This window comes from Belonocnema kinseyi, chromosome 8 (assembly GCF_010883055.1).
Source record: "Belonocnema kinseyi isolate 2016_QV_RU_SX_M_011 chromosome 8, B_treatae_v1, whole genome shotgun sequence".
Taxonomy (NCBI): Eukaryota; Metazoa; Arthropoda; class Insecta; order Hymenoptera; family Cynipidae; genus Belonocnema; species Belonocnema kinseyi.
In genome coordinates, this window is record NC_046664.1 from 18118972 (window position 1) to 18133259 (window position 14288).

The 14288-nt window shown below is 21.2% G+C and overlaps 1 protein-coding gene across 1 annotated transcript in view; it reads right to left on the bottom strand.

The window, feature by feature from the left end:
* The window catches only part of LOC117178400 (cytosolic carboxypeptidase-like protein 5), a 57118-nt gene that overhangs the window by 26884 nt on the left and 15946 nt on the right, over window positions 1-14288 (bottom strand). The window contains exons 3-4 of the mRNA XM_033369828.1: window positions 10111-10382; window positions 589-748 (exon numbers count right to left, since the gene is read on the bottom strand). Coding sequence (XP_033225719.1) covers window positions 589-748; window positions 10111-10382 — 432 coding nt within the window. The remainder of the gene's footprint in view (window positions 1-588; window positions 749-10110; window positions 10383-14288) is intronic.

Below are 14288 nucleotides of genomic sequence, written 5' to 3' on the forward strand. Positions count from 1 at the left end.
TTTTTCTACCCCAAAAAATAGCATTTTTGAGAAAAATGTTAATTTTCAACAAAATAGTTGAATTTTCAGTAAAATAAATCAATATTTAACAAAGAAATAAATCATTTTCAACCAAATAATTAAATTTTCAAACAAGAAAGTTAAATTTTCTACTAGAGATATATGAATCATTAACTAAAATAAATTAATCTTTAACCAAACAGTTCAAATTTGAAACCAAAAAGACGATTTCAAAAACATAATATTCTTAAGAAAAATTTTTATTTTCAACCAAGTAGTTTAATTTTAATTAAAAAAAGTTGAATTTTCAAAAAAATATTTGTATTTTCATTAAAAAAGTAAATAAATCTTTGAATAAAAATAAATAATTTCCAACAAAATAAAATTCAAATTACATTTCTGACATAGAATCTTTCATAAATAGAATAAAACAATTTCAAATTTATCATTCTTGGCAGTTATTTTGAAATCCTCTGACTTTGCATGGTTTTTTTTAAATCCCTGACTTTCCCTGATTAATAAAATTCCCTGATATCCAGGCTTTCCCTGGCCTAGATCCAACCTGTTTCTTTTTCTAATAATAATTACCTGTTCGAGGAGACGATTCGTTGTGTCTCGAACCGCCTTAGTTACAGTTCCAGAATTCGTAATTATGCTGATGTTCTCCCTATTCTCGTCCACATTTTCATTTGATAGTTCTGTTTTAAAATCAGTCTCTTCCGGCAGATTGTAGGAATTGTGATAATACCTTTGATTAAAAAAAAAAAGATTCTTACTCAATTTTTTAATTACAACTCCTCCATTCGATTTATTTTGAATCAACTTATTTTCAAATAATTTTTGAATAAATTTAATTAAACAATTACCAGAGTATCTACTCAAATCCAGGAAAAAAATTCCCTGAAAATTTTAGGTTTTTTCTTCAAATTTTAATTTTTCATTGTACGGAGCCATTATATTATTTAGCATTTTTTTAAACAATCGACTCCGAATATGCATACAGTTTCGCGAGTTTATTAAAAATACTTCTTTTTTAATTTTTAAAAAACCTATTTAATTATTTTTTGAATTTGTCTCGAAAGTCCATAAATTTGAATAATAATTTATAAAAAATTTTATTTTATCTTCTTATAATTAAAATCCAGTGCATATTCAGATTAAATTAATTTTGGTACTATATTAAACTTAATTAAAACGGCTTATAATTGGTAATATTTCAAGTAAAATTATTACATTTAGAACATTATAGATGAACTTTTAAATAAAGAAAATTAATTTTCTGCCAAAAAAATACTATTTTTAAACATCAAATACGAATTTTCAATTTAAAAGGACCACTTTCCAATTAATTAAAAAAAACTATAAATATATATTTTTGACGAAAGAATTAAACTTTTAAAGAAGCAGATTTATTATAAACCAAAATTATGAATTTTCAACTAAAATTTTGAATATTTAACTGGAATATTTAAATTTCCAACCAGAAAGATGAATTTGCAATCAATACGATTAATTTTTTGTACCAAAAATAACGGGTTTTCAACAAAAAACATGAATTTTCAACAAAATTGTTGAATTTTCAATTAAAAAAGAAAAAATTTTGCAAATAAAAAAATTAATTTTCAAACAAAATTCGCATATTTTCAACAAAATACATACATTTTGAATTGAAATAATGGAATATTCAATGAAAATAAGTAAATTTGCAGTTTGAAAAAATAATTTACAAAAAAAAAATATGTTTCCACGAAACAATTACATTTCTATGAGAAAAAATTTCATTTTTAATAAAAAATAGATGAATTTTTGATAGAAATATGAAATTTCACCAAAAAAGTTCATTATCAACCAAATAGTTGAATTTTCTACGAAATTATTAACCTTTTTAAAGAAAAAAAATGAAATTTCTAGGAAGCAGTTAAATTTTCAAACAAAAAGTAGAATTTTCCATAGAAAAATGTGCTCTTTCAGCTAGAAAGTTTATTACTAACCAAATGGTTGAATTTTCTACGAAATCATTAAATATTTTAAAGAAAAAAAAACGAAATTTCTAAGAAGCAGTTAAATTTTCAACAAAAAAGTTCATTATTAACCAAAATAGTTGAATTCTCTCCGAAATTATTAAAATTTTAAGACAAGAAGGCGAAATCAAAATAATTGAATTTTCGGCCCAAAAATATGCAATGTCATCAAAAAAGCTAATTTTCAACCAAATAGTTGAATTTTCTATTAAACTGATAAACTGTATAGCTAAAAAGACCAATTTTTTACAAATCATTTGAATTTTCAACAAAAAGGTTCATTTTTAACCAAAAAAGTTAAATTTTGGACAAAAAATATGCTATTTTATTTATTGAAAAATATGTAATTTCATAAAATAAGAGTTCATTTTGAACCAAATAGTTGAATTGTCTACAAAGCAGTTAAATTTTCAAACAAAATAGTTGAATTTACTAAAAAAAACTTCATTTCCACCAAAAAAAGTTAATTATAATTACATTTTTTGCGTAAAAATGAATTCAACATAGTTGAACTTTCTACGAAATTATTAAAATTTTTAAAAAAAACAATAAATTTCTACAAAAAAATTAAATGTTTAACAAAAAAGTTCATTTTAAACAAAATAATTGAATTTTCTACCAAATTATTAAATGTTTTAGACAAAAAAAAACAATTTTCTACAAAACAGTTAAATTTTTAACAAAAAGTTCGTTTTTTTACGAAAATAGATGAATTTTCGATAAAAAATATGAAATTTTATCCAAAAACTTATTTGACAATCAAATAGTTTAATTTTCTAAGTTATTGTTAATTTTTAAGTCAAAAAGGCTGAAATTTTACAAAGCAGTTAAATTTTTAAACAAATTAGTTGAATTTTCGACCAAAAAATTTGCAATTTCATCGAAAAAGTTCATTTTCAACCAAATAGTTGAATTTTCTACGAAATTATTAAATATTTTAAAGAAAAAAAAATGTTTAGAAACAGTTATATTTTCAACAAGCACGTTCATTTTTATGCAAAATAGTTCAATTTGTCAGAAAAACGTGTATTTTTAATCAAAATAGTTGAACTTTCGACCCCAAAATATGCAATTTCATCAAAAAAGCTCAATTTTAAGCAAAATAATTAAATTTTCTACGAAATTATTAAATTTTTTAGCCAAAAAGACCAATTTTTTATTAAACAGTTCAATTTTTAACAAAAAAGTTCGTTTTTAACCGAAATAGTTGAATTTTCGATAAAAATATGCAATTTCACAAAAAAAGTTAATTATCAACCAAATAGTTGAATTTTCTACGAAATTATTAAACATTTTAGTGAGAAAAAAAATCTAAGAAACAATCAAATTTTGAACAAAAAGGATCATTTTTAACCAAAATAATTCAATTTTCTGTGAAATTATTAAAGGTTTTAGCCAAAAAGACCAATTTTCTACTAAACAGTTAAATTTTTAACAAAAAAGTTCGTTTTTCACCAAAATAGTTAAATTTTGGACAAAAATATGCAATTTTATCCAAAAATTTAATTAAGAACCAAATAATTTAATTTTCTAAGTTATTATTAAGTTTTCAAGTAAAAAAGACTATTATTCTACGAAGCAGTTTAATTTTTAACCAAAATATTTTAATTTTTGATAGAAATATGAAATTTCACCAAAAAAGCTCATTATCAACCAAATAGTTGAATTTTTTACGAAATTATTCAACATTTTAGAGAGAAAAAAAACGAAATTTTTAAGAAGCAGTTAAATTTTTAATAAAAAAAGTTAATTATTTACCAAAATAGTTGAATTCTCTACGAATTTATTGAACGGTTTAGACAAGAAGGTGAATTTTTATCAAAACCGTCAAATTTTTTACAAAAAAGTTCGCTTTTAATCCAAATAGTTAAATTTTCGAGCAAAAATTATGCAATTTAATCCAAAAAGCTCATTTTAGACCAAATAATTGAATTTTATAATAAATTTTTAAATTTTCTATCCAAAGAGACAAATTTTCTACAAAACAATTACATTTTTAACAGAAAAGATAATTTTTAATAAAAGTAGTTGAATTTTCGATGCAAATTTCAACCGAATAGTTTAATTTTTTACCTAATTGTTAATTTTTCTAGTCAAGAAGACAAATTTTCTATAAAACATTTGAACTTTCAACAAAAGAGTTAAGTTTTGAAACTGAAAGGCGAATTTTTTAGAAAATATTTGAGTTCTACAACAAAAATGATGAATTTTCAATCAAGAAGTTCACCTTCAACCAAATAATTGAATTTTCTACGAAATTATTAAACATTTAAAAAAAAAAAAAAGAAATTTCTAAGAAACAGTTAAATTTTTAACAAAAGGTTCATTTTTAAACAAAATAATGAAATTTTTTAAAAACTTATTAAACGTTTTAGGCAAGAAGGCTAAAAATACAAATTTTTTACAAATCAGTTGAATATTTGACAAAAAATATGCTATTTTATCCAAAAACTTAATTAACAACCACATAACTTAATATTCTAAGTTATTGTTAACTTTTTAAATCTAAAAGACTGATATTTTACAAAGCAGTTAAATGTTCAACCAAAATAATTGAATTTTCGATAGAAAAATGTAACTTCACCAAAAAAGTTTATTATCAACCAAATAGTTGAACCTGCTACGAAATTATTAAACTAGTAAAGCAAAATAACAAAATTTCTTTAAAAGTGACCTTTTTATTTTAAAAAAGTTAATTTTTAACCTAAATAGTTGAATTTTTGACTAAAAAATATGTAATTTCATCCAAAAACAAAGTTAATTTTTAACCAAATAGTTAAATTTTCTAAAAAAGTTGTTAATTTTTCAAGTCAAAAGACGAATTTTCTACAAAGCAGTTAAATTTTCAAACAAAATACTTGATTTTTCGAAAAAAATATTAATTTTTACAAAAAAAGTTAATTATCAAGCAAATAGTTAAACTTTTTTAACGAAAATGTTTAACAAAAAGGTTAATTTTTAATCAAAATAATTGAATTTTCAACGAAATTATTAAATGTTTTAGCCAAAAAGACCAATTTTCTACGATCCATTTCGTTTTAAACTAAAATAGTTGAATTTTCGACAAAAATATGCAATTTTATCCAAAAACTTAATTAACAACCAAACAGTTTAATTTGTTAAGTTATTGTTACTTTTTGAAGTAAAAAAATTAATATTCTACAAAGCAGTTAAATTTTCAACCAAAGTAGTTGAATTTTTAATATAAATATTCAGTTTCAAACAAAAAGTGAATTATCAACCAAATAGTTGAATTTTCTACAATAATATTAAACTTTTTAAAGAAAAAAACGAAATTTCTACGAAGCAGTTAAAGTTTTAACCAAAAAGTAGAATTTTCCACAGAAAAATATGCTATTTCACCTAAAAAGTTTGTTATCAACTAAATAGTTGAAGTTTCTGCGAAATTATTAAATATTTTCAAGAAAAAAACACGACATTTCTAAGAAACAGTTACATTTGTAACATAAAAGATTAATTTTCAAACAAAATAGTGCATTTTATCTAAAAACTTAATTAACAAACAAATAGTTTAAATTTCTACGAAATAATTAAATATTTTTTAAAAAACGAAATTTCTAAGAAACCGTTAAATTTTCAACCCAAAAATATGGAATTTCATCAAAAAACAAAATTTACGAAATTTAAATTAGACAAAAATCCAAATTAAAAATCCCATTTAACGTCCAATAATCAAATTGATGCAAAATCCTGTTAAACAAAACAAGAATCCAACGACCAAATTTGGACCACAACGAATAAACGAAAACCAAGAAAAACCTTATTGTAATCTGAAAAAAAACCAAAAAAAACAAAAAAATAAAATAAGATTTTCGGAAAAAAATAATTAATAATTTTCTTTCCTTTTTTTTATTTTTTTCGAAAATTTTTTTTTTTTTTTGGTTTTTTTGGGTTTTTTGTTTTTTTTTTTGGGGTTTTTTTTCAGATTAAAATAGGGTTTTTCTTGGTTTTCGTTAATTCGTTGTGGTCCAAATTTGGTCGTTGGATTCTTGTTTTCTTTAACAGGATTTTGCATTCATCAAAAAAGGTATTTTTCAATCAAATAGTTGAATTTTCTATTAACCTGTTAAATTTTCTAGTCAAAAAAACTAATTTTCTAAAAAACAGCTAGATTTTTAACAAAAAAGTTCGTTTTTAACCAAAATAGTTGAATTTTAGATGGAAATATGCAATTTCACCAAAAAAGTTTATCATTGCCCAAATAGTTGAATTTTCTACGAAATTATTAAACGTTTTAGAGAAAAAAAAATTCTAAAAAAGATAACATTTTTAAAAAAACTTTTAAATTCTAACTAAAATAATTAAGTTTTTTACGAAATTATTAAACTTTTTAAAGAAAAAAACAAAATTTCTACGAAGCAATTCAAAGTTCAACGAAAAAGCAGAATTTTCCATAGAAAATATGCTCTTTCACCAAAAAGTTTATTATCAACTGAATAGTTGAAGTTTCTACGAAATTATTAAATATTTTCAAGAAAAAAACAAGAAATTTTTAAGAAACAGCTATTAAATTTTCAAGCCAAAAAGACTAATATTTTACAAAGCAGTTAAAAATTCAACCAAAATAATTAAATTTTCCACGAAATAATTAAATATTTTAAAGAAAAAAAAAACGAAATTTCTAAGAAACGTTTGAATTTTCGACCCAAAAATATGTAATTTCATCAAAAAAAGGTAATTTTCAATAAAATAGTCGAATTTTCTATTAACCTGTTAAATTTTCTAGTTAAAAATACCAATTTTCTAAAAAACAGCTAAATTTTTAACAAAAAAGTTCGTTTTTAACCAAAACAGTTGAGTTTTCTACGAAATTATTCAACATTTTAAAGAAAAACTTGAATAAACTTCTAAAAAATATTTAAATTTTTAACAAAAACTTTAAATTCTAAATAAATAATTTAATTTTTTCGAAATTATTAAATTTTTTTAAGAAAAAAACAAAATTTCTACGAAGCAGTTCAAAGTTCAACCAAAAAGCAGAATTTTTCATCAAAAATATGCTCTTTCACATAAAAAGTTTATTATCAACCAAACAGTTGGATTTTCTATGAAATATTTAAAAGAAAAAAAAACGAAATTTCTAAGAAACGTTTGAATTTTCGACCCAAAAATATGTAATTACATCAAAAAAGGTAATTTTCAATAAAATAGTCGAATTTTCTATTAACTTGTTAAATTTTCTAGTTAAAAATACCAATTTTCTAAAAAACAGCTAAATTTTTAACAAAAAAGTTCGTTTTTAACCAAAACAGTTGAGTTTTCTACGAAATTATTCAACATTTTAAAGAAAAACTTAAATAAACTTCTAAAAAATAGTTAAATTTTTAACAAAAGGTTCATTTTTAAACAAAATAATTAAATTTTCTACGAAATTATTAAATGTTTTGGCCAAAAAGACCAATTTTCTACAAAACAGTGTAATGTTTAACTAAATTTCGTTTTTAACCAAAATAGTTGAATTTTCGATGGAAATATGCAATTTCACCAAAAAAGTTTATTATCGCCCAAATAGTTGAATTTTCTACGAAATTATTAAACATTTTAAAGAAAAAAAACATTTCTAAAAAACATAAAATTTTTAACAAAAACTTTAAATTCTAAATAAATAATTTAATTTTTTACGAAATTATTAAATTTTTTTAAGAAAAAAACAAAATTTTTACGAAGCAGTTCAAAGTTCAACCAAAAAGCAGAATTTTTCATCAAAAATATGCTCTTTCACATAAAAAGTTTATTATCAACCAAACAGTTGGATTTTCTACGAAATATTTAAAAGAAAAAAAAACGAAATTTCTAAGAAACAGTTAAATTTTCAACCCAAAAATATGGAATTTCATCTAAAAAGGCATTTTTCAATCAAATAGTGGAATTTTCTATTAACCTGTTAAATTTTCTATTTAAAAGACCAATTTTCTAAAAAAAACAGCTAAATTTTTAACAAAAAAGTTCTTTTTTAACCAAAATAGTTGAATTTTCGATGAAAATTTGCAATTTCACATAAAAAGTTTATTATCAACCAAATAGTTGAATTTTCTACGAAATAATTAAATATTTAAAAAAAAACGAAATTTCTAAGAAACAGTTAAATTTTCGATCCAAAAATATGCAATTTCATCAAAAAAGGTAATTTTCAATCAAATAGTTGAATTTTCTATTAACCTGTTAAATTTTCTAGTTAAAAATATCAATTTTCTAAAAAAAAAAAACAGCTAAATTTTTAACAAAAAAGTTCGTTTTTAACAAAATAGTTGAATTTTCTACGAAATTATTAAATATTTTAAAGAACAGAAAAACAAAATTTCTAATAAACAGTTAAATTTTCAACCCAAAAATATGTAATTTCACCAAAAAAGGTAATTTTCAATCAAATAGTTGAATTTTCTATTAACCTGTTAAATTTTCTAGTTAAAAATACCAATTTTCAAAAAAACAGCTAAATTTTTTACAAAAAAGTTCTTTTTAACAAAATTAGATGAATTTTCTACGAAATTATTCAACATTTTAAAGAAACACATAAATAAACTTCTAAAAAAACAGTTAAATTTTTAACAAAAGGTTCATTTTTAAACAAAATAATTAAATTTTCTACAAAATTATTGAATGTTTTTGCCAAAAAGACGAATTTTCTACAAAACCATTTAATTTTTAACAAAAAGTTCGTTTTTAACCAAAAAGTTGAATTTTTCACAGAAAAATTTGATCTTTCACCTAAAAAGTTTATTATCAACCAAATAGTTAAATTTTCTACGAAATTATTAAACATTTTAAAGAAAAAAAAATCAAATTTCTAAAAAACATAAAATTTTAAAAAAGAAAAATATGCTCTTTCACATAAAAAGTTTATTATCAACCAAATAGTTGAATTTATTATGAAATTATTAAATATTTTAACGAAAAAAACGAAATTTCTAAGAAACAGTTACATTTTTAACAAACAGGTTCATTTTAAACAAAAATTGTTGAATTTTAAACAAAAAATATTTATTTTCATCCAAAAACTTAATTAACAACCAAATAGTTTAATTTTCTAAGTTATTATTAATTTTTTAAGTCAAAAAGATTAGTATTCTAATAAGCAGTTAAATTTTCAAACAAAATAGTTGAATTTATTAATAAAAAATATGAAATTTCATAAAAAAAAGTTTATTATCAACCAAATAAATTAATTTTCTAAGAAATTATTGAATATTTTAAAGAGAAAAAAAGGAATTTCTAAATAACAATTAAATTTTTTACCAAAAAAGTTCATTTTTAACAAAAATAGTTGAATTTCCAACAAAAAATATGGAAATTCATCCAAAAACTTAATTAACAACCAAATAGTTTACTTTTCTAAGTTATTGTTAATTTTTTCAGTCAAAAAGACTAATATACTACAAAGCAGTTAAATTTTTAAACAAATTAGTTGAATTTTCTACGAAATTATTAAATGTTTTAGACAAAAAGGTCAACTTTCAATAAAATAATTAAACTTTTGACAAAAAAGTTCATTTGTAACCAAAATAGTTGAACTTTTAATCCAAAAGTATGCAATTTTATCAAAAAAGCTCATTTTCAACCAAATAGTTAAATTTTATATTAAATTGTTAAATGTTTTAGCGAAAAAGACAAAATTTTCTACAAAACAATTCAATTTTTAACAGAAAAGTTCATTTTCAACCAAAATAGTTGAATTTTTAATCCAAAAGTATGCAATTTCATTCAAAAAGGTAATTATCAACCGAATGGTTTAACTTTTTACGTAATTGTTAAGTTAACTTTAGAAACTAAAAGTCGTTTTTTTTATAAAAGATTTCAGTTTTACGCCAAAAATGATGAATTTTCAATCAAAAAGTTCATTTTCAACCAAATGATTGAATGTTGTACGAAATTATTCAATTTTAATATCACAAAAATTTATTTTCATTCAAGCATTGAATTTTTAATCAAAAAGGTTAATCAATTTTATATTGCAAATAAATTCCAGGTTTTCCAGGTCGAGTAAATAGCCTGGATGATGATTATAACTTAATCCTTGAATTTTTTCTTCTCAATTTTATTTATTTTAAAATTGGGAAAAATTACGAACCAAATTAAAGTTCTTGCAGCGAATATCGTCGGATGGTCTTTTTCTGAAGGATTTAAATACACCCTGTTAAGATTGACACCCCTGGTGTCCATCCGATAATGTCCTTTGGCCACTCCATCCGGGTTCAGCATTGGAATCAATTTGAACACATAAAGCCGGCGCAGATTAACAGCTATCGGGTCGTCTCGATTGAGTAAAAGACTCAGAAAACCATTCAGAACAAAACTAGATGGCGTTTCACCAGGATGGACACGTGCACTCACAAAAATTACCTGACGGAAAATTCAATCAGAAATTTGACGAATTTGCAAAAATAGTTCAACAATAGAAATTCAAGAAATTCAATTCAGAATAAATCGGAATTTAACTCTTTAGCTTCCAAAATTCAAATTTAATTCCACAATTCTTGAAAATTAAAAATTAAAAAATCCAAGTAATAAATATCACTTTTCTCTTTTGTTTCCCTCGTTCAAATTTTTTTTTTTAATAACAATAAACAAAAACGTTAGGAATTGCAAATCTCAAGAGAAAGATTCAACTAAAGTTAAATTTTAAAAAAAGAAGAAAGGGAATTCATTTTTAAATGTAATTAATTTTACTGTAACGAAATAATTGAATTTTTAACAAAATAGTTGAAGCTTCAAGCAAATAATTTAATTTTCAACCTACAAGAATTAATTTCACAATAAAATAGTTGGTTTTTCGAAAATAAAATTTATTATTATTGACCAAAAAATTGCCTTTACAACTAAATAGTTGAACTCTCATGCAAAAAGGAGGAATTATTAAGAAAATACTTCAATTTTCCATTAAAAGAGATAAATTTTCAGGCAAAAATGAAAGAGTATAATTCGCAGTTAAGAAGATTAATTTAAAACAAAAAAAAATTATTTTAAAAATCCCATACCAAAACACATTAATTTTTGAATAATCAGTTGCCCTTTTTTTTGTTTTTAATTACATTTTTACCAAAAGAAATAAAATTTTAAATCAAAAAAGAGAATTTCAAAAAAGAGTGGAAAATTCGTGAAAATTCAGGGTTAAATGTAATTAATAATACTATCTACAAATCATTTTTTACCCTTATAAATAAATATTTTGGTTTCATGATGTAAGATCCAGACATGACAGACAAAAATGCTATTAAAACGGGAAAAATAGGGAGATTTTTTTATAAGAAAAAAGGGGTATAATAGGGGAACAATTTTTTTAAATAAAATTATTCTAGTGAACATATTGAACTTAATTTTAAGCACTTTAAATTCCTAAGATTTCATATAGAAATACATTTCTTTCCACAAAATAAAATCTAGTTTTAAACAAACAGTTAAATTTTCAATCAAGAAGAAAAAAGACAAATCTTACCAAAAATATATGAGTTTTGATTCAAAAACGGAATAGTTAAGTTTTAACTTCAAAACATAAATTTTCAACCAAATACAAACGAACTCAAAAATATAAATTTAAAAAAAAAGTTAATTTTCAAGTAAAATTGTTGAATTTTCGATCAAAAAATATGCAACTAAACGAAAGAAGTTAATTTTTAACCAAATATTTAAATTTTCTACAAAAATATTAAATTTTTCTTAAATATTTATTAAAAATATCATACACACATATTTATAAATTATTGAATTATTATTTTGAATTTTTATTAATTTTCTACAAAACAATTCAATTTTCGACAAAAAAATAAGCAATTTCACAAAAAAAGTTCATTCTCAACCAAATACTTGAATTTGCTACAAAATTATTAAATTTTTCTTAATTGTCTACTAAAAATATTACATATACAAATATTTATAGATTATTAAATTATTTATGTATATTTTTATTATTTTTTACAAAATATTTGAATTTGTAAACAAAATAGTTGAATTTTCGACAAAAAAATAGAAATTTCACCAAAAAAGTTCATTATCAACCAAATACTTAAATTTGCTAAAAAATTTTTGCATTTTTGTATTTTAAAAGACGAATTTCATACAAAGCAGATACATTGTCAACCAAAATAGTTTGATTTTCGATAAAAAAATATGCAAATTTACCAAAAATAGTTGATTTTTCTACGAAATTATTAAACTTTTTAGTCAACAAGACGAATTTTCTATTAAAAAAACTCAATTTTGAACGAAGAAGTTAATTTTTAATGAAAAAACAGTTGGATTTCCGAGCCAAAATATAAGAAATTTCACCAAAAAGTTAATTTTCAACCAAGTATTTGAATTTTATACGAAAATATTACATTTTCAAGTTAAAAAGACGAATTTTCTACACAGCAGTTAAATTTTCAAACAAAAAAGTTTAATTTTCGATTTAAAAAATTCAATTTTACCAAAAACTTTTTAATTTGCTATTAAAATTATTAAACTTTAAAAGCAAAACAAAAGTTTCTACAAAACAGTTAAATTTTTAAGAATAAAGTTCATTTTTAACCAAAATAGTTGATCTTTCTAAGAAACTATTAAATTTTTTAATCATCAAGACCAATTTCCTACAAAACAGTTCAACTTTTAACAAAAAAAAGTTCGTTTTTAACCAAAAAATAGTTGCATTCTCGGCCTAAAAATATGCAATTAAACAAAAAAAAATCATTTTCAACCAAATTTTTGAATTTTCTACGAAATTATTACATTTTTCTTAATTTTTTTTTTAATACTACATATACAAATATTTATAGATTATTAAATTATTTATTTATTTTTTTATTAATTTTCTACAAAACAGTTGAATTTTCAACAAAAATAGATGAATTTTCAACAAAAAAATAAGCAATTTTACCAAAAAAAGTTAATTATCAACCAAATACTTGAATTTGCTACAAAATTATTAAATTTTCAATTTAAAAAGACGAATTTCGTACAAGGCAGATAAATTTTCAACCAAAATAGTTTAGTTTTCGATAAAAAAAAATATACAATTTTACTAAAAATAGTTTATTTTTCTACGAAATTATTAAACTTTTTAGTCAACAAGACGAATTTTCTATAAAAAAATTCAACTTTCAACAAAAAAGTTCATTTTTAACCAAAAAACAGTTGGATTTTCGACCCAAAATATAAGCAGTTTCACCAAAAACTTAATTTTCAACCAAATATTTGAATTTTCTACACAGCAGTTAAATTTTCAACCAAAATAATTTAATTTTCGATAAAAAAATTCAATTTTACCAAAAATAGTTAAATTTGTTACGAAATTATTGAACTTTGAAAATAGTTAAATTTTCGAACCAAAAATCTGCAATTTCACCAGAAAAATTTACTTTAAACCCAATATTTAAATTTTCTGCGAAATTATTAAATTTTTCCAAATTTTTTATTAAAAATATTACATATACAAATATTTATAAATTATTGAATTATTTATTTAAATGTTTATTAATTTTCTAAAAAATATTTGAATTTTCAACAAAAATAGTTGATTTTTCTAGTCAAAAAGACCAATTTTTTACAAATATTTGAACTTTCAACAAAAGAATTAAGTTTTGAAGCTAAAATTCAATTTTTTTTAGAAAACATTTCATGGTTACATCCAAAAAAGATAAATTTTCAACATAAAAGTTTATTTTCAACAAACTAACTGCATTCTTTGAATAATTATTAAATTTTTTAGTCAAAAAGACCAATTTTCTACCAAATATATCAATTTTCTACAAGAGTTAGGCTTTGAAGCTAAAAATCGTATTTTGTAGATAAAGTTGGAGTTTTAAAGCTATAAAATCGAATTTTGTTAGAAAAAAAATGCATCTTTATACCCGAAAAAGATGAATTTTCAGATTAAAAAAGTTAATTGTTAACCAAATTAATTAATTTTCAATTATAAGAAATATTCTATTTCATCCAAAAAGTTTATTTTCCACCAAATAGCAGAATTTTCTACGAAATTATTAAATTTTGATGTCAAAAAGTCGAATTTTCAAAAAAAAGTTTCTTTTCACTCAAATAATTAAATTTCTAACAACCAAAATGGTTGGATTTTCAATAAAGAATAGACCAATTTTCAACGTAAGATTTAATTTTAATTTAATTTAATTTAAATTTTCAACATAATTGAATTTTTCTAGTAACCATTTCACTTTCACACCCGAAAAAGATGAATTTTCAACAAAGAAAGTTAATTTTCAACCAAATAGTGGAATTTTATATCACAAAAGTTGAATTTGTTTTCCAAAAAGTACA